Below are 20186 nucleotides of genomic sequence, written 5' to 3' on the forward strand. Positions count from 1 at the left end.
GGCTAGGGCGCGCCTTGTGAGCTTGTGTCCACCTCGTGACTTTCTGGCCTCCTCCCGAAGCTTCCAGGGTGTCTTGTAGTCCAAGAAAAATCGTCAAAAAGTTTCGTTCCGTTTGGTATTGATTTTTCTGTGAAGACAAAAACAAGGAAAAAATAGCAACTGACACTTGGCACTAGGTTAATAGGCTATCCCAAAAATGATATAAAATAGCATAATAATTCATATAAAACATCCAAGATTGATAATATAATAGCATTGGAACAATCAAAAATTATAGATAGTTCTCAAAAAAATCAAAAATTATAGATACGTTGGACACGTATCAGCTGCTATGTTGAATTGTAATCATAATCAACATGCACATCTCAATATGTACATTAACACATTTAAAACCTAAAAATGACAATTAACCCAAAATAATTGTGTATTTTTTTCAATGATCAAGATCAACAAGATCTATCTAAACAACATCATCTTCACACATTCACGCATTCAAATATGTCAAATGTAATAATCCAAAATGCAGATACTAATAGCGACAAGATCTTTCAAGGACCATTGAAGGCTAAAATTTTGGTTGGTCGAAAACCAAGATCTTCGAAGGTTCATGGCTTGTATTAAGCACGGTATGGAAGATAAAAGAGAACTTGCCATTCCAAATATATTAAGACCATAAAAATAAAAAAATTGCATTGAATGAAGAGGCTTGAACTTGCATGCAGATATTGGTTTAAACTTGTGGCTTCTTTGTTTCCCTGCAAACACCATGGGAAGCATGTAAGCAAACTTACTATAGTAGTTATCAGATTTTAAGCTTCTAAAACTGACATTACATAGCAAGGCATAAGACTTCCTGAGTGCTCACACACACACCAACATGGTTTGGATATATACATGTATTTCTCCTTATTTCTAGAAGTAACTGATGGTTTCCCAAGTACTAGGCAAGAACCGAGCTAAACGGTGTCAAAATTGTGCAAAGAATAGTAACATTACTCTCTCAAGACTGAACCCAATGCTTCCCAGCAATGTCTTCACGTATTTGGAAAAAGAGAGAAGATCAACATAACACTTGACATAGCAATACCATGTGAGTGGCATGAATAAATACAGTTGTAAGACATGCAATTTGCTAAACCTTTTTTTTTGCAAAAATACCATATCTATTATAAAAATTCATTGGAAGTACAAAGCATTCCAAACATAATAAAAATTACATCGAGATCCATAAAGAACCTAACGACCATTGTTGCCGCGAACGAGTCGCCGACGCGCCGCTGTTGCCGCTCCCATACCAGAGTCGGCCTGACCTTGTCGATACCAGCTGGGAAGTCTTCGTGCACGTGCCCCTAAGGACCAGCGTTCAGGAGCCGCAGTCGTTGCCGTTGAATCTTTGAATCGATCTAAAGAACCTGACATCAAATCTCGTCGTTGCATGCAACGAGAAGCCCTAACCTCGCTGCTCCCGGGAGCTGGCAGGAATCTACGCTGGAGCTCCTCTAATCCGCCCCGACAAACGAACTTGAGGAGGATCGGAGCCCAAGAGACTGACTCGAAGAAGAAACGTCGTCATCTGTCCGAGAGTCGTCCTTGCGAGAACGAAAACCCTACCTATATAAGCCGAGGCACCAGGAGTACCCTCCACCACCAGCCGTCGGAGCTGCAAGCGGAGGGGAGGCAAATCGACAGGCTCGCCGATGAAGATCGAAGGGAAGAAGGCTTTCCCTAGTCGCCTTGCGAGAGGGGAAAGAAAAGGCTAATTTTAAATAGAATTATGTTTAATTGCAATTTGCTAAACCACTTGGGCTAAGAGTAAAAATTTGAAGATCAACATCGTATCATTGAGGGTTGTTTGGTTTGTAGCCACACTTTGCCACATGTTAAGTTAGGCAAGTTTTGTCAAATTAGGTGTTTGTTTGGTTTTAGCCACACCTAAAGCAAAATTCCTTTTGTGAAAAATAAGCCCCATATGTCATACGCATAAAAAATGTAGCAAGACTCCCCTAGACAAGTCAAATTGTGGCTAACTATTTGAGGACCTAAGATCTTTTTTTTAGAAACACCTGCAACTTTATTGATACTCATAACAATTACAAGTACACTGATTTGGACTTAAGATTCAAGAAAATACAAACTAACTCCTATGACTAAGAATTACAATGAAAATACAAAGTAATTTCTTAGAGGAAAACGTTTGTTTTAAGTCGGATGAAAAGAACGAAACGCAAGCCGCTCCCGTTGATCGACACGTGTCCTCTCGCCCTCCACCGCTTCGCTTAGCCGGCCTTATGTCTTCACCCCATCTCTCCTCCACACGTTTTCATCCCCGCTCACTTTTTTCTCTTTCCCATCTCTGCTCGCGAGAAGAGGAGAGCCCCCATGGCGTACTTCGGCCACGGTGCTGCGAAAAAGGGAGCGACGGCTCCACCACGCTCCTGCATCCCACCACAAATGGAGAGACGGTGAAGTCCGCACGCCACCGCCGCGGTGTTGCATCCTCGAGGGTGCGACGCAATGCGTATGGGGGAGGCGCTCGCTCGTCGGTACCGCCGGCGATGCGCCGCGCTCGTCGACGACCATCTGTGCTCCAATGCAGAGCAACGCATCCATGGCCACAACACTGCGATACAACCTACTGATGCTGCAAGTTGCCAGCGGCGGAGCTGCATTGGAGAGCTCTTGGGGCCATTGGAGCTCCACCGCGGCTGCACTGAAGCGTCACCGGAGGGTTGGGGTTGCAATATAGCGTCACCGGAGCTGCAGTGAAGCACGCCGGAGGGTCGTCGGGGTTGCAATGGAGCGTCGCCAGGAGCTGCAGTGAAGCAGGCCGAAGGGTCGTCGGGGTTGCAATGGAGCGTCGCCGGAGCTGCAGTGAAGCACGCCGGAAGGTCGTCGGGGTTGCAATGGAGCATTGCCGGAGCTGCAGTGAAGCACGCCGGAGGTTGCAATGGAGCGTCGGCGGCGCCACCGGTGCTGCCATGGAAGCTGCTGCGCTTGGTACAGGGAAGAAAGACGAGGTTTGTGCTGTGATCCAACTGATGCGCTGCGTATAGGGAAGGAAGACGAGGTTATGCTACGATCCAACGGCAACCCCCGTCAGATCGGACGGCTGGTTAGGCGGATGATTTCCCGAGGAAATCATCCGACTTATTCGTAGCAGTCGCCTTTCTTAGATGGCGGGGGCGACGGCGGCACGAGAAACCCTAGCTAGCCAATCTCTTGGTAGGTCGCGACTATTTGAGCACTTAAGATAAAAGCAAGTGCGACAAACACATTGTGATAAACTGTGGCAAAATCAGTCACAAACCAAACAAGCCCTGAGTTTTTTTTGTTCCTTTCAGCCAAACGGGCTGTAAGAGTTATATTGGGCTGGTCCACAAGTCCAGCCCAATACCCAATAGGCTGAGCGGTCAGCTTGTCAAAGGGGAATCCCGTGTACGATTGGGACCCGGGTCAACCCGGACCCGTTTTATAGGGGAAGCCACAACGGCGGCGATGCGGCTACTCTCCGGCGTCCCCGCCTCCCGCCTCACCTCCCCGCGCATCTCCTTCGCCCGCTCGAGCCGTAGAAGCATGGGGGCGAACGGCCCCGCAAGCAGCACCGCCGCCTCGTCATCCTCTTCCTCGGCCACTGCCGGCGCCGGCGCCGGCGCGGCCCAGAAGCCGTGGCTGTTCGTCGGGCTCGGGAACCCCGGCAGGATGTACAAGGGGACCCGCCACAACGTAAGATTCCGGCGATCCAGCTATCTGGATCCCGCTTTGCTTATCTTGAAAGGAACTGTGCGTTTTCAGCTGGTAGCCCTGTCGACTGTCCAAGTTAATCATGATGCAATTCATAAATCCTAGTAGTATTTGCTAGAAATCACAATTTTCTGAAGCCATTTATACTATGTCTACAAACGTTGATGTTGCGTGGTTGGAAAGGCTAAATTAGGCTTTGATGCTAAGCTCTTCGCCAGGGTAAAGGTGTTATCTTTTTGGTTGCTTGATACTACAAACTCTTGGCTTTCAGTTAACTGCGCACTGTCCCGATTAATGTGATTAGTTGAACTATATTCTGGATTACAGTATATCACTATTATATCCTGTTGGTAACCATTCTGTTGTTGCATACAGGTTGGGTTTGAGATGATTGATGCTATTGCAGAAGCTGAGGGGATATCTGTCAGCACTAAGCAGTTCAAATCGATGGTTGGGAAAGGTAATTTCCACATAAAGCTTGTTGATCTACAAAAAGTGCAGCTGTGCGTAGCTATACATTTGAGATATACTCTTATTTTGCGACGGAGGGAGTAATTTATAACTGACCACTGCAACAAGCTAAATGTTGGCCTGCTCAAATTATGTCTAGCTCTGTTTTTGAATTATGTTTTCTGGTAGCTTATTTTTACTTCGCTAGTTGTTCACATAGAGAGCAACCAAATAAGGCTTGTTGGTTAAGACTTGGTATCCATCATTCTGTTCCTGACACACATTCCTGTAAGAAAGCACAATAAAATGTTCTTGCTTTTTCTATTGAGTACTCCCTCCGTCCGGAAATACTTGTCATCAAAATGAACAAAAAGGGATGTATCTAGAACTAAAATACGTCTAGATACATCTTCCTTTATCCATTTTGATGATAAGTATTTCCAGACGGAGGGAGTATTATCCAACTCCAGGACGTTGTAATAGTCTAATACTCCCTCTGTTCCTAAATATAAGTCTTTTTAGACATTTCAAATAGACTACCACATACGGATGTATATAGACATATTTTAGAGTGTAGATTCACTCATTTTGCTCCAACGTTTACGAGTCGAAGAGTCGACGAGCCGTTCCAAGGTTGAGACTCATAGACTAGTCTAGACTAGTGCAAGACTAGTCGACATGGTACTGTAGCACTGAACTTACAGTACATAACTAATAATACCTAGTAGTAGTATGTAGTATTACACTATATAAGTATACAAGTACAGTATACAATTGAAACAAGCAAAGTGGAGTCACTGAGGCAGAGCAGCACCAGCAACTAGCAGCAAGCACAGCAGCACCAGCAGTCTATCTGCGAGCAGAGCAGCACCAACAGCAAGCAGAGCAGCACCAGCAGTCCAGCAGCGAAGCAGAGCAACAGCAGCGGCAAGCCAAGAAGAAAGAGGAGGAGAAAGGAGGGGCAAGGCAGAGCAGCACCAGCAATCCAGCAGCGAGGCAGAGCAGCACTGAGGCTCACCTGCCTGAAGAGGAGAAGAGCACGAGGGGCCGGCGGCGCGAGGAGGGGCGCGAGACGAAGGCGACGGTGGAGCTTCAGATCCGCGACGTGGGGCCGGCGACGGTGGAGCTTCAGATCCGCGGCGGCAGGCATCCAGCGGCCGGCGGCGCGAGGAGGGCTCGACGGGCGCGTCCAGCAGCCGGCGGCGCGTCCAGGTGAGGAGGGGAAAGAAAGGATTGGGTCTCCCGCGGGATGAGGCATCATATTTATACTCCCCCAGTTTTTTGAGTCGTTCGACTCGAACATGTCGACTAGTCTGGACTAGTCGTCGACTAGTCGATGACTGGCTCGACTCATACAAGTAGTCTACACGAGAAACCGAGTCACAGCCAGTTTGCGACTCATAGACTAGTCGAGCGACTAGTCTAGACTAGTCGTTCGACTCGTAATCATTGTTTTGCTCCCTATGTAGTCACTTGTTGAAATCTCTAGAAAGACCTATATTTAGGAACGGAGGGAGTAGATGGGTGTGAACTGTTAACCCATCATTTGTAGTTGCACTCTGTTTTTGAGAAAAACGATTCCTGCATGACCTTTATGCACTAGGCTTATATCTTTGGTTAATGTACTGTAAGAAGTATCTACATGCCAATCTTTGTGTAATCAAGAATTATGTCCTTAGAACGCAAGTTCTTAGTTTTTTTCCATATGCTTGAATTTTTGTTCGCAATGGACATGGATAAGTATTTAAATTCCTGAAACGGCATTGTTGATCTTATTGCCTTGTATTTATAGGCCTCATTGGTGATGTCCCTGTAATGCTTGCCAAGCCGCAGACTTTTATGAATGCAAGTGGTGAGTCTGTAAGTACAGCAACTCTAATAATGCAGCTTCAGATCACTATTTTCAGCAGGCCCTGTTTACTGAATAGGACTGCCTTATGCAGGTCGGCCAGCTGGTTTCATATTTCAAGATACCACTTAATCAAGTCGTTCTGGTAAATATTGTCCACTAGCTCATAATACATGTTTTGATGCTCCTAGTTATTCACAAACTGTTGTTTGATTCTTCTAGATCTACGATGATCTAGACTTACCCTTTGCAAAACTACGTCTACTGCCAAAGGGGGGACATGGTGGGCACAATGGGTATTTATTTAACCTGTTCCCATCCTGCTTTGTTCTGTGGTTCTTTGTTATTTCTTCTTAATCGTTTGCCTTTGTTCTACCTTAACATATGATTAATGTTTCAGGATGAGAAGTGCCATTCACCATCTGAAACAAAGCCGTGATTTCCCGCGGCTAAGAGTTGGTATGTTAAACGATCGCTTCTTTAACGCCTTTGTCACTGAGGTGACGAATCTGAAAATACAAATCCCCCAAATGTTGTGCAGGCATTGGACGGCCAACTGGAATGATGGGAGCCATCGGTTTTGTTCTACGTGCATTCAGCAAGGAAGAACAAGAAGAGGTACTTTTACCTGCATATTGCATTGTACATATTTTTGACAAAAATATAACGCGTGGAAATTTGCTTCTGCGCTGATCCTGTGCTTTTTCTTCTTGTAAGCAAGCACTCAGTGACTAGCTGAAGCACTATATCGATGTGTAGAAACAACCACAGCATCACCTAACTTTTGTCTCCACCCCAATCTTTTGCAGCTTGATTCCACGTTTCTGAGGGGCTTGCAAGCGGTGCGGATAATGTTGCTGGAAGGGTTCAACAAGAGTGCGACCTTTGTGAACACTCCAGCTCCACAGCCACGTGAAAACGTTGAAGAGATGAAAATAACCTGACCTTAAACAACGCTGAGATGCACACTGTGAAGTGTAAATTAGTTTGTTCAGGTTAAGAGTCACTCAGGTAGCTGCAGAAACTAGAAAGCACAGAGGACCATTGTCCTTTGAGCATACGTATCCTGAATTCCAGATTCATTTTGAGCACATGTATCCTGAATTCCAGATTCATTTGTAGAGGCGTCCAATGGAGCGCACACCAGAGCTTGTAAAATTGCAGTTGTACGACGTTTTCGGTCTCCAGCGTGAAGCATTTATTTGTTCTAGTGTTTATATCAGCAGATTTTGTTCCAAGCAGATCTCCTTACCTAACAGTTGAGTTTCTCTATTTTACATGGCTTGATTGCCGCCTTTTTGGCATTTTTTAACCACTCTGTAATGAAACTTAGGTTATGTGAATCTGTTGATGCATAGTAGATGTTATTGTACTTTCTAGAAATGCACTCCCTCCGTTCGGAATTACTTGTCTCGGATATGGATATATTTAGAACTAAAATACGTCTAGATACGTCCATTTTTGCGACAAGTAATTCGGAACGGAGCGAGTACTTGTGTGGTATGTTTAGCCGGTTGATTTCAAAACCTGGGATGTTTTTGTCGATAAAAATTGAACATTGTGTTTCTGCATCTGATCATGAGAATGGACAGCTTTGTCTGAATGACCATCAGTTGGATGTGATCTGATGGAACAGACGGTGCTCGTCAGATGTCGGCCAAATCAGGACCGTCCATCAGACTTTCTACCGCTTTCCAGTCTCCACTTTCCACCAACCCCGTGCTACAGTCTAAAACCCTCCTCCACCCCCACAGTCCACATCCCACCCACTGCTCCCAATCCCCGCCGCTGCCGCCGCCAGCTCCACCATGGCGGCCACCACCCACGCCCCCTCCCCGTCGCCATCCCTCTCCTTCCTCCTCTCCCGCCCCCGCTCTGCCGCGCCGCAGCTCCGCCTCCGCCCCGCCGCCCACCGCCGCGTCCGCTGCGCCACCGACGCCGCCGCCCCCGCCGCCACCAACAAGCCCCGGCGCGCGGCGGACGAGGACATCCGCGAGGAGGCGGCGCGGCACCGCGCCCCGGCCAACGGCTTCTCCGCCTGGTACGAGCCCTTTCCCCCAGGCCCCGGCGGGGCCGGCACGGACGAGCGCTACTCCCTGGACGAGATCGTGTACCGCTCCAGCTCCGGCGGCCTGCTCGACGTGCGCCACGACATGGACGCCCTCGCGCGCCACCCGGGGTCCTACTGGCGGGACCTCTTCGACTCCCGCGTCGGCCGCACCGTCTGGCCCTACGGCTCCGGCGTCTGGTCCAAGAAGGAGTTCGTGCTCCCCGGGATCGACCCGGACCACATCGTCTCCCTCTTCGAGGGCAACTCCAACCTCTTCTGGGCCGAGCGCCTCGGCCGCGACCACCTCGCCGGGATGAAGGACCTCTGGGTCAAGCACTGCGGCATCTCCCACACCGGCTCCTTCAAGGACCTCGGCATGACCGTGCTCGTCAGCCAGGTCAACCGCCTCCGCCGCGCCCCGCTCTCCCGCCCCATCGCCGGCGTCGGCTGCGCCTCCACGGGGGACACCTCCGCCGCGCTCTCCGCATACTGCGCGGCCGCCGGGATCCCCGCCATCGTCTTCCTCCCGGCCAACCGCATCTCGCTCGAGCAGCTCATCCAGCCCATCGCCAACGGCGCCACCGTGCTCTCCCTCGACACCGACTTCGACGGCTGTATGAGGCTCATCAGGGAGGTGACCGCCGAACTGCCCATTTACCTTGCCAATTCGCTCAACTCCCTCCGGCTCGAGGGGCAGAAGACGGCAGCCATTGAGATACTGCAGCAGTTCGATTGGGAGGTGCCCGATTGGGTCATCGTTCCAGGAGGCAACCTTGGAAACATATATGCATTCTACAAGGGATTCGAGATGTGCCGCGTTCTTGGCCTTGTTGATCGGCTGCCACGGCTTGTCTGTGCACAGGCCGCCAATGCCAACCCGCTGTACCGCTACTACAAATCCGGGTGGACGCAGTTCCAGCCACAAGTGGCCGAGCCTACATTTGCGTCGGCGATTCAGATCGGTGACCCTGTATCGGTCGACCGTGCGGTGGTCGCACTCAAGGCAACAAATGGCATCGTCGCAGAGGCCACGGAGGAGGAGCTCATGAACGCAATGTCCCTCGCCGACCGCACCGGCATGTTTGCCTGCCCGCACACTGGGGTCGCTCTCGCAGCGCTCTTCAAGCTCCGGGAAGAGGACACCATCGGGGCAAACGACCGCACGGTGGTCGTCAGCACGGCGCACGGCCTCAAGTTCTCCCAGTCCAAGATAGACTACCATGATCAGAAGATCGAGGACATGGCCTGCAAGTACGCCAACCCGCCGGTCAGCGTGAAGGCTGACTTCGGCGCTGTCATGGACGTCCTCAAGAAGAGGCTCAAGGGTAAGCTTTGAGTATGATGCCCTCCTGCTACTGCTGCTGACCCCTCCGATTGGCTACTGCGATTCGATTGTCTTGTGCATCTGATTCAAATGTGTGGAGCATTCGAACCCTTGATTTGATATCTTGTAGGTGAGTGAGACTCTTGTAGGCGTGTCCGCGGGGAATGGTTAGGGGGTGTGGTTGATTATCTCTTGTACCGTGTTGTGTTCTATGGATAATAAACGATTGTGTTGTGTTGCTGTTCATTGAATAATCAATCATTCAGTCTGTTTGCTCCATGTTGCACTAGTATATGGAGTCTGCGACTACTGAAACCTGAAGTTGGATTCGGGTGCTATATATGCCTATGCCCGCATTCCAGTTTACACTGAGTCTTGTCGAAACTTTTCAATTCTTCATTGTAGTTTTCTACTTTTATTTAGACAGTAGGCAGCACCCATCTTTTCATTCATAATCTTTTCATTACAAGCATTGGTCCTCATAGCTTCAGGTTCCTCTTTGTACCAGCAGCATTGATCATATTCTGCAGATTTTGAAAGAACATGAGCTGGACCATTGCTACAACATTTTACATGAATAAAAATTATTACTAGATAAAAACATCGAGGCTCTATTCTTGGTACTATCTTGGACATTGGCGCCTGTAGATGATCTGTCAAACTCACTTTGCACCTTATTTGTCAGAGATAGGCGGGTGGTCTGAACTACCTACCTCTGAAAACTCTTAACTACAACATTTATCTTATGAAAACCTGAACTCATGCTAAAAGACCTGGCGCGATGCAAGGGCTTCAGCCACTTCTGGGATCCCAACATGGTGAATGGCAGCCTGGTTCGCTGCCTGCACTGATCCATGAACAAGGGCGCCTAGACCAGCTTGTTCAGACTTCAGAGTGGGCAAAAGTCGCCGCATCAACATTTATCTGCGACACATCTTCCTGTGGCGGAGACCATTTTCTTTTTGATGATGAGGTATTGAGGTCATGCCAGGCTTTGATTTTACCCACAATACAGCTCGCTATTACTGGAGCTGTTCCTGTTTCCCCAAATACCGCGTTGTATAGTTGTTGCCAGTGCCATATATATCATGGAAATCTGAAGCTTCGCCAGTTCAGAATTTCAGCCCAATATCCATGGCCTGATATCAACAAAGCTTGTTAGCTTTAGGCAAATACCATATCCATATTTATTTATTTCCACCCATAGCTCTTGGACATATTGTCACTGTAAAAAAGAAAAGCAACGATCCACATCTTCCTTACAATTACAATTACAGCCGTACCTTGTGGGAACTGATCTCAGTTGGAGTTGAGAACCTTGCGGGCAGACAATTATGGGCCAGCCTCCAAAGCACCACCTTCATCTTGTTAGGAACTGAATTTTCACCCATGGCTTCTCCATAGTCTTCAGGTGGGACGAGATACCCTTCCCTGAGGAACAACGTTCAGACCGGAAAAAAAGTGTCTTCAGCCCAGGTTGTAAGCCTGATAAAATCCCAAGCTTTCCTGTAAGTTTAGATGGTAGCAGTCGTCTCCCCTCTTGGCCTCTTTCTTCTTTGTAGTTTAGAAGCTGGCGTCTAGAGGTCCGTGGCCTAGTTTTTATTTTTATTTTGATATGAGGCAAAAGATTTGCCATTTTCATCGATTAAGAGAGAAGTTTTAGAGGTTAAGGTCCAAGGCCGAACTACAACAACCACTCATGTGGCATTACGTTACTCAAGTGCCTTGCTCCTGCAATGCTCCAAAGATAGGTCTCCTCTTTAATCCTAGCAACGATGACTCCCACCGAAACGGCATTATTACGGAAGATCCGTCCATTCCTCTCTTTCCACAACCCCCCAAGAGATAAGCAACATCAAGGAAGCAAGTAGCCCTCGCGATTGGGTCTTCTTGGTAGCATTGTGGCTCCACCTCTCTTTAGCGGAAGCCGCGTCACCCCGGTCGAAGGATGCACTTCATGGTGACCAAGACAATCTTTGATCATGTGCCAAAGTCTGAATGGGTGGACCTGCTTGCACGGGGAACAAAGGTTATAGTTTGGCCACCCATGAGGCCACGATGATGAAGCTTGTCTGCTGTCCAATCCTATTTGTTGATTGCCATCCATGCGAAGAACTTGTATTTAGAAGGTGCCCAAATCTTCCAAACAGTCGGGATCATGGCCCTGTCAGCCTGGCCAAAGAATTGCACCTTGTATGTCGACGCTGCCGAGTAGTGTCCGCCAGTAGTGAACTTCCAAGTGATAGTGTCAGGCTTGTCAATATTAAGGTGGACATGGGAGAGCCTCTCCCAAAGGTTGACAAACTCAAAGATGTGTTCGACGGGGATGCCTTGAAGAATGTCCACCTAGGAAGTCAAGTAGTTGTCGTGTAAAGCCATTTGAACCAAGCAATTTTCTTCTTTGACAAATCATAGATTTTTGGAGCCACATCTTTGGGCCTAATCCCATTGAGCAAAGGTGACTCCCAGTACTTGGCACACATGCCATACCCAACTTGGACCTTGGTAGCCGCGACAAAGATATCTCGGCCATTGGCATCACAAGGAGTCCCAAGCCAAACCATGGCTTGTACGGGTGAAGCCACTCAGCCCACAAGCACCAGAGGCGAAGGGGAATGGAAAACTTGTCAAGATTTAGGATTCGAAGGCCTCCATGCAGGTTGGACTTGCACACTTGCTTCCAATTTAGCTTGCATTTTCCACCTATGACCTTATCACAACCTGCCCAAAGGAAAGCACGTCTGAGCGCATCGATCTTCTTCTTGACCTCCACCGGTAAATCTAACACCGTCATGTAGTAGATAGTAATCGCCATGAGGATCGACTTGACCAAGACCGCATGACCCGTTGAGGCAATATGCCTTCCCACCCAAGGAGTGAACTGACTATTGTCCTCAAGGGGCTTGTAGTGAATTCTCTTCAATCTCTTGACAAAGGCAAACCAAGGTATATTCGTCGGAAAGGAGGAATACTTGGCAAGTCAGGACTAGAGGATGTCCGGAAGATCAACATTTTCGGAACGGATTGGGGCGACAAAACTTTTGGAACAATTTGTGAAAAGGCCAGCGACACCCCCAAAGTGCTTGAGAGTGCTCGTGAAGAACTGGACGTCCTCCTTAATGGGTGCAAGAAAAACAACAACGTCATCCGTGTAAAGCGAAGTATGGATACACATAGCATTTCCACCAAGGGGATGAAGGTTTCTCTGAGCCGTGGCCTTCACATGAATGTGAGGATGAATAGCAGGAGGTAGATGCTCCCATGCCTCAACCCACAACCAAGCTTGGTGGAATCGTCAGGCACGCCATTGAGCAGAATGCGCGATGAAGCCGAGGGCAGCAGTGTCAAAACCCAACCTATGAAGTGAAGTGGGAAACCAAGGTGTCAAGGCAGTTCGAGGAGAAAGGACCACCGAACCGAGTCGAAGGCTTTTTTTAATGTCAAGTTTGAAGAGACGCTAGGGTTTCCCAATGGTAGAAGCGTCTCGCGAGATTGCGCACATACATGAAATTGTCGTGGATGCATCTTTTTTTAATGAATGCACGTTTGGCGTGTGAGAAGAGCTCATTCATGTGCGAGGTAAGTCGGTTGGACATCATTTTAGCAATTAGCTTAGCGACGACATGGATAAGATGAAAGAAATATGCCCTAGAGGCAATAATAAAGTTTTTATTTATATTTCCTTATATCATGATAAATGTTTATTATTCATGCTAGAATTGTATTAACCAGAAACTCAGTATATGTATGAATACATAGACAAACAAGAGTGTCACTAGTATGCCTCTACTTGACTGGCCCGTTAATCAAAGATGGTGAAGTTTCCTAGCCATAGACATGAGTTGTCATTTGATGAACGGGATCACATCATTAGAGAATGATGTGATTGACAAGACCCATCCATTAGCTTAGCACTATGATCGTTTAATTTGTTGCTATTGCTTTCTTCATGACTTATACATGTTCCTATGACTATGAGATTATGCAACTCCCGAATACCGGAGGAACACTTAATGTGCTATCAAACGTCACAACGTAACTGGGTGATTATAAAGATGCTCTACAGGTGTCTCCGATGGTGTTTTTTGAGTTGGTATAGATCGAGAATAGGATTTGTCACTCCGATTGTCGGAGAGGTATCTCTGGGCCCTCTCGGTAATGCACATCACGAATAGCCTTGCAAGCAATGTAACTAATGAGTTAGTTGTGGGATGATGCACTATGGAACGAGTAACGAGACTTGTCGGTAACGAGATTGAACTAGGTGTGATGATATCGACGATCGAATCTCAGGCAAGTAGCATACCGATGACAAAGGGAACAACGTATGTTGTTGTGCGGTTTGACCGATAAAGATCTTCGTAGAATATGTACGAACCAATATTAGCATCCAGGTTCTGCTATTGGTTATTGACCGGAGATGAGTCTCGGTCATGTCTACATAGTTCTTGAACCCGTAGGGTCCGCACGCTTAACATTCGATGACGATATGTATTATGAGTTTTGTGATTTGATGTACTGACGGTTGTTCGCAGTCTCGGATGTGATCACGGACATGACGAGGAGTCTCGAAATGGTCGAGACATGAAGATTGATATATTGGAAGGTTATGTTTGGACACCGGAATGGTTTTGAATGAGTTCAGGCATTTTTCGGAGTACCGGGGGGTTACCGGAACCCCCCGGGGATTTAATGGGCCTTAATGGGCCATAGTGGAAGAGAGGAGGAGGCGGCCAAGTGGTGGGGCGCCCCCCCCCCAAGCCCAATCCGAATTGGGGAAGGGGGTCGCCCCCCCTTTCCTTCTCTCCCTCTTCCCTTCCTTCCCCCTCCTAGTTGGACTAGGAAAGGGGGGAAACCTACTCCTAGTAGGAGTAGGAATCCCCCCTTGGGGCGCGCCATAGGAGGCCGCCCCCCCCCTCCTCCACTCCTTTATATAGGGGGAGGGGGCACCCCATAGACACACAAGTTGATTTTAGCCGTGTGCAGTGCCCCCCTCCACAGATTTCCACCTCGGTCATATTGTCGTAGTGCTTAGGCGAAGCCCTGCATCGGTAACTTCATCATCACCGTCACCACGCCGTCGTGCTGACGAAACTCTCCCTCAGCCTTAGCTGGATCTAGAGTTTGTGGGACGTCACCAAGCTGAACGTGTGCAAATCGCGGAGGTGCCGTACGTTCGGTACTTGATCGGTTGGATCGCGAAGACGTTCAACTACATCAACCGCGTTTAACGCTTCCGCTTTCGGTCTACGAGGGTACGTGGACACACTCTCCCCGCTCGTTGCTATGCATCTCCTAGATAGATCTTGCGTGATTGTAGGAATTTTTTTTGAAATACTGCATTCCCCAACAGTGGTATCCGAGCTAGGTCTATGCGTAGATGTTATATGCACGAGTAGAACACAAAGAGTTGTGTGCGATAATAGTCATACTGCTTACTAGCATGTCATAATTTGATTCGGCGATATTGTTGGATGAAGCGGCCCAGACCGACATTGCATGACTGCATTCATGAGACTAGTTCTACCTCTGTGCTTCGCACACAGGTGGCTAGTGGGTGTCTGTTTCTCCAACTTTAGTTGAATCGAGTGTGACTACGCCCGGTCTTTGTTGAAGGTTAAAACAACACACTTGATGAAAAATCATTGTGGTTTTGATGTGTAGGTAAGAATGGTTATTGCTAAGCCCGTAGCAGCCACGTAAAACTTGCAACAACAAAGTAGAGGACGTCTAACTTGTTTTTGCAGGGTTTGCTGTGATGTGATATGGTCAAGACGTGATGATATATAATTTGTTGTATGAGATGATGATGTTTTGTAACAGTTATAGGCAACTGGCAGGAGCCATATGGTTGTCGCTTTATTGTATGAAATGCAATCGCCATGTAATTGGCTTACTTTATCACTAAGCGGTAGCGATAGTCGTAGAAGCAATAGTTGGCGAGACGACAACGATGCTTCGATGGAGATCAAGATGTCAAGCCGGTGACGATGGTGATCATGACGGTGCTTTGGAGATGGAGATCAAAGGCACAAGATGATGATGGCCATATCATGTCACTTATATTGATTGCATGTGATGTTTATCCTTTATGCATCTTATTTTGCTTAGTTCGGCGGTAGCATTATAACATGATCTCTCACTAAATTTCAAGGTATAAGTGTTCTCCCTGAGTATGCACCGCTTCGATAGTTCGTTGTGCCGAGACACCACGTGATGATCGGGTGTGATAAGCTCTACGTTTACATACAATGGGTGCAAGCCAGTTTTGCACATGCAGAATACTCGGGTTAAACTTGACGGGCCTAGCATTGAAGGAAATATGCCCTAGAGGCAATAATAAAGTTGTTATTTATATTTCCTTATATCATGATAAATGTTTATTATTCATGCTAGAATTGTATTGACCGGAAACTGAGTACATGTGTGAATACATAGAGAAACAGAGTGTCACTAGTATGCCTCTACTTGACTAGCTCGTTGAATCAAAGATGGTTAAGTTTCCTAGCCATAGACATGAGTTGTCATTTGATTAACGGGATCACATCATTAGAGAATGATGTGAGTGACTTGACCCATCCGTTAGCTTAGCACGATGATCGTTTAATTTGTTGCTATTCTTTGTTCATGACTTATACATGTTCATATGACTATGAGATTATGTGTGATAGCCTGGCTTATTAGGGATGATAGACTACTCATATCAATAAGGAATTCCTTCTTTTTCGGGAGCCCATTCGGATAGAATTCCAAAGTTAAGCGTGCTCGGCTTGGAGTAGTGTCAGGATGGGTGACCGACCGGGAAGTTGCTCCCGGGTGCGCATGAGTGAGGACAAAGTGCGTAGAAAAGACTAGTATTGATCTGTGGGGCCAGTCTAGATCCCGCCAGGAGTAACGACCACCGACGGGTGTGTCCGGGGTGTTACATTATGCAACTCCCGAATACCGGAGGAACACTTAGTGTGCCATCAAACGTCACAACGTAACTGGGTGATTATAAAGATGCTCTACAGGTGTCTCCGATGGTGTTTGTTGAGTTGGCATAGATCGAGATTAGGATCTCAGCTATTGTGTTCCTCCCGGCCAACCGCATCTCGCTCGAGCAGCTCATCCAGCCCATCGCCAACGGCGCCACCGTGCTCTCCCTGGACACCGACTTTGATGGCTGTATGCGGCTCATCAGGGAGGTGACCGCTAAGCTGCCCATTTACCTTGCCAATTCGCTCAACTCTCTCAGGCTCGAGGGGCAGAAGACAGCAGCCATTGAGATACTGCAGCAGTTTGATTGGGAGGTCCCCGATTGGGTCATTGTCCCAGGAGGCAAGCTCGGAAACATATATGCATTCTACAAGGGATTCGAGATGTGCCATGTTCTTGGTCTGGTTTATCGTCTGCCTCGGCTTGTCTGCGCACAGCCTGCCAATGCCAACCCACTGTACCGCTACTACAAGTCAGGGTGGACGCAGTTCCGGCCACAAGTGGCCGAGCCTACATTTGCGTCGGCGATTCAGATCGGTGACCTTGTATCTGTCGACCGTGCGGTGGTCGCACTCAAGGCAACAAATGGCATCATCGCGGAGGCCACAGAGGAGGAGCTCATGAACGCAATGTCCCTCGCTGACCGCACTGGCATGTTTGCGTGCCCGCACACTGGGGTCGCGCTTGCGGCGCTCTTCAAGCTCCGGGAAGAGGGCACCATCGGGGCAAATGACCGCACAGTGGTCGTCAGCATGGCGCACGGCCTCAAGTTCTCCCAATCCAAGATAGACTACCATGATCAGAAGATCGAGGACATGGCCTGCAAGTACGCCAACCCGCCGGTCAGCATGAAGGCCGACTTCAGCGCCGTCATGGACATCCTCAAGAAGAGGCTCAAGGGTAAGCTGTGAGCCTGCCCTCCTGCTGCTGCTGCTGCTGACCCCTCCGATTGGCTACTGCGATTCGATTGTCTTATGCATCTGATTCAAATGTGATTGGTTTGCTGTGTGGAGCATTCGAAACCCTTGATTTGAAATCTTGTAGGTGAGTGAGACTCTTGTAGGCGTCTGCGGGGAATGGTTAGGGGGTGGGGTTGATTATCTCTTGTACCGTGTTGTGTTCTATGGATAATAAACAGTTGTGTTGTGTTGTTGTTCATTGAATAATCAATCATTCAGTCTGTTTGCTCCATGTTGCACTGGCTTGCTGGAAATGTTCACTGCTTTATGGACTGTCACTAGTATTTGATGTTTCTTCTGAAGGAGTCTGCGACTACTGAAACCTGAAGTTGGATTCAGGTGCTATATGCATATCCTCGCATTCCAGTTTACATCGAGTCTTGTCGAGACTTTTCAGTTCTTCATTGTAGTTTTCTACGTACTTTTATTTAGACAATGGGCAGCACCCTTCCTTTCATTCACAATCTTTTCATTAGAAGCATTAGTCCTCATAGCTTCAGGTTCCTCATTGTACCAGCAGCATTGATCATATTCTGCAGATTTTGCAACAACATGAGCTGTCCCATTACTACAACATTTTACATGAATAGAATTACTAGATAAAAACATCGAGGCTCTATTCTTGGTACAATCTTGGACATTGGCGCCTGTAGATGATCTGTCAAACTCACTTTGCACCTTATTTATCAAAGATAGGCAGGTGGTCTGAAGTACCTGCCTCTGAAAACTCTGAACTACCTTATGTATCTTATGAAAACCTGAACTCATGCTAAAAGACCTGGCGCTATGTAAGGGCTTCAGCCACTTCTGGGATCCCAACATGGTGAATGGCAGCCCGATTCGCTGCCTGCACTGATCCATGAACAGTGGCGCCTAGACCAGCTTGTTCAGAGTGGGCAAAAGTCGCCGCATCAACATTTATCTGCAGAACATCTTCCTGTGGCAGAGACCATTTTCTTTTTGATGATGAGGTCAGAGGTAAGACTTTGATTTTACCCACCATACGGAAGGGGTGAAGCTCCAGCTCGCCATTACTGGAGCAGTGGAGCTGTTCCTGTTTCCAGGCCATATATGGCCTGGAAATCTGAAGCTTCGCCGATTTAGAATTTCGGCCCAATATCCATGGCATGATATCAACATAGCTTGTTAGCTTCAGGCAAATACCATATGCATATTTTATTTCTTTCCATAGCTCTTGGACATATATATTTTTGGGAATTTATTCCATAGAATTAGGGTTACAATCTGCTAACACAAGTTCTGTAATGGAAGGGGGGCCACGTTGCAACCAACAAGCGGTGCTACGTGCCGAGTGAGCATAACTAGCAAGACAATGTGCTACCCTGTTTTGCGTTCTAGCAATCTTAACAGGTTCGAACTCCCTATAGAGGACATAAAAATCTTGATTTCCTTCACCAGTTGGCCGTTAGGAGATTTGTCAGCAGAAGCATCCTTTATTTGAGCGAATTTGTTGATGTTGCACCCACGAAGTATGGAAAGTGCCAAACATTGGGAACTACCCGGGAGGAGTTAGGAGCAGGAACAAGGAGAAGCGAGAACCACTTAAATGGAGGATTCTACTTTCAGCTGATCCTCTACCTAATGGTTCAGACCCTGGCAAACACCGGTGCGAGAACAGAGGCAAGTCGACTATACCAGCAATTCTGAAGACAGGCAACAGCTCTGGGTTCGAGTGGCATTTCACCCCTAACCACTGATTCTTTTATAGCAGCAAGTGCACCCCTCGCATCTGATTGCACCAGAACAGGAGGCGTAGACCACTGTAGGGCTAACGACATAGTACTACCTACAGTATCATTATTGCTCGATCTCTGCTTCAAGCGCGTTACTATTACAGAAGAACAGCAACTGGCATGCAGCAAAAATTTACTTCACCTCTCCTGTTCCTCAAGATCATGCCTGCACCATCTGAAATCGGATCCATCAGCCGGGTCATCGGAACCGTCCACCGATGTTCATAACGCCAACCAGCCTGCTGGTGGAGGCGGCCATGGTGACTCCGGCGGTCGTTCTTTATCCTGTTGAACCTGTACAAACGTCTCCACAGGAGCCATGCCTTTGATGGCTTGTTCTGTGGTGAACTGTCGAGCCTTGCGGAATGAGCTTAGATAGCTGCATAGAAGTACCTTCGATGCTTCCACGGGAGGGGTTTCCTTGCCATGAGTTAGCTCATTACGGAGGTGCCAGATCCTCCAAATCAGCATTATAATCATATTGATTCTCATCTTCCTTACGATTACAATGACAGTCGTACCTTGTAGGAATTGATCTCGCTTGGAGCTGAGAATCTGTGCCCGCCCATGTGGGAAGACAAATACAGGCCAGCCTCCAAAGCACCACCTTCATCTTATCAGGGCACTGAATTTTCACCCATGGCTTCTCCATACACTCTTCAGGTGTGCATCTACAGCCGCAACTTGCTAATGTAGACTCTAAAGGCCCGCAGATGCACCCAGACAGGTCCACGAACACTGACCAGTCACATATCAAATCTTGCTTCGCACAACTGGACATCTTTATTAGCAAACCTCAGATTCATATGTAAACGTAAACAATGCAACAACTTCGTCCGACTACTACATGAGGACATGCCATCGGACTGCCAAAAATTGCCATGTTCAATCAACATACTAGCTTACCCGCAAAAAAAATCTACATACTAGCTATGGAGAAGATCATCCACAGCTGCCCTTGCCTTTCCCGACGCCCTTGTCGTCCTTCACGCCAAAGTAGCGCTCGAAAATGCAAAATGGATCCAACTGGATTTGCTTGTCACCGGAGCTGAGCGACCCATCTCTGTCCTCCTCCTCCTCT

At 47.8% G+C, this 20186-nt stretch overlaps 3 protein-coding genes across 3 annotated transcripts; all 3 read left to right on the top strand.

Annotated features, from left to right (window-relative positions):
• Positions 1–3429: 3429 nt before the first annotated feature.
• On the top strand, positions 3430–7344 carry LOC119289941 (peptidyl-tRNA hydrolase, mitochondrial-like). The gene is made up of 8 exons (XM_037569105.1): positions 3430–3723; positions 4117–4201; positions 5984–6051; positions 6135–6185; positions 6263–6336; positions 6441–6499; positions 6582–6658; positions 6850–7344. Exons 1-8 carry the CDS (start codon positions 3496–3498, stop codon positions 6982–6984), a joined length of 777 nt encoding a protein of 258 aa, XP_037425002.1. The 5' UTR covers positions 3430–3495; the 3' UTR covers positions 6985–7344.
• A 474-nt stretch (positions 7345–7818) lies between these two features.
• Positions 7819–9693, top strand: LOC119289952 (threonine synthase, chloroplastic-like). Its single transcript, XM_037569115.1, has one exon. The coding sequence runs from the start codon at positions 7849–7851 to the stop codon at positions 9424–9426; it is 1578 nt and encodes a 525-aa protein (XP_037425012.1). The 5' UTR covers positions 7819–7848; the 3' UTR covers positions 9427–9693.
• A 2578-nt stretch (positions 9694–12271) lies between these two features.
• Positions 12272–17572, top strand: LOC119355286 (threonine synthase 1, chloroplastic-like). Its single transcript, XM_037622075.1, has 2 exons — positions 12272–12643; positions 16461–17572. Exons 1-2 carry the CDS (start codon positions 12272–12274, stop codon positions 17301–17303), a joined length of 1215 nt encoding a protein of 404 aa, XP_037477972.1. The 3' UTR covers positions 17304–17572.
• The last annotated feature ends 2614 nt before the right edge of the window (positions 17573–20186 follow it).

This window comes from Triticum dicoccoides, chromosome 1A, assembly GCF_002162155.2.
Source record: "Triticum dicoccoides isolate Atlit2015 ecotype Zavitan chromosome 1A, WEW_v2.0, whole genome shotgun sequence".
In the NCBI taxonomy this organism is placed as follows: Eukaryota; Viridiplantae; Streptophyta; class Magnoliopsida; order Poales; family Poaceae; genus Triticum; species Triticum dicoccoides.

What these genes read in the sequence shown, in the direction of transcription:
- LOC119355286 (XM_037622075.1), top strand. Translation starts at nt 12,272, where the DNA reads ATGCCTTCCCACCCAAGGAGTGAACTGACTATTGTCCTCAAGGGGCTT. An exon ending in GCCGTGGCCTTCACATGAAT is followed by an intron (nt 12,644 to 16,460) that starts GTGAGGATGAAT and finishes GAGTTGGCATAG; the next exon opens with ATCGAGATTAGGATCTCAGC.
- LOC119289941 (XM_037569105.1), top strand. Translation starts at nt 3,496, where the DNA reads ATGCGGCTACTCTCCGGCGTCCCCGCCTCCCGCCTCACCTCCCCGCGC. An exon ending in TGAATGCAAGTGGTGAGTCT is followed by an intron (nt 6,052 to 6,134) that starts GTAAGTACAGCA and finishes TGCCTTATGCAG; the next exon opens with GTCGGCCAGCTGGTTTCATA. An exon ending in CACTTAATCAAGTCGTTCTG is followed by an intron (nt 6,186 to 6,262) that starts GTAAATATTGTC and finishes TGATTCTTCTAG; the next exon opens with ATCTACGATGATCTAGACTT.
- LOC119289952 (XM_037569115.1), top strand. Translation starts at nt 7,849, where the DNA reads ATGGCGGCCACCACCCACGCCCCCTCCCCGTCGCCATCCCTCTCCTTC.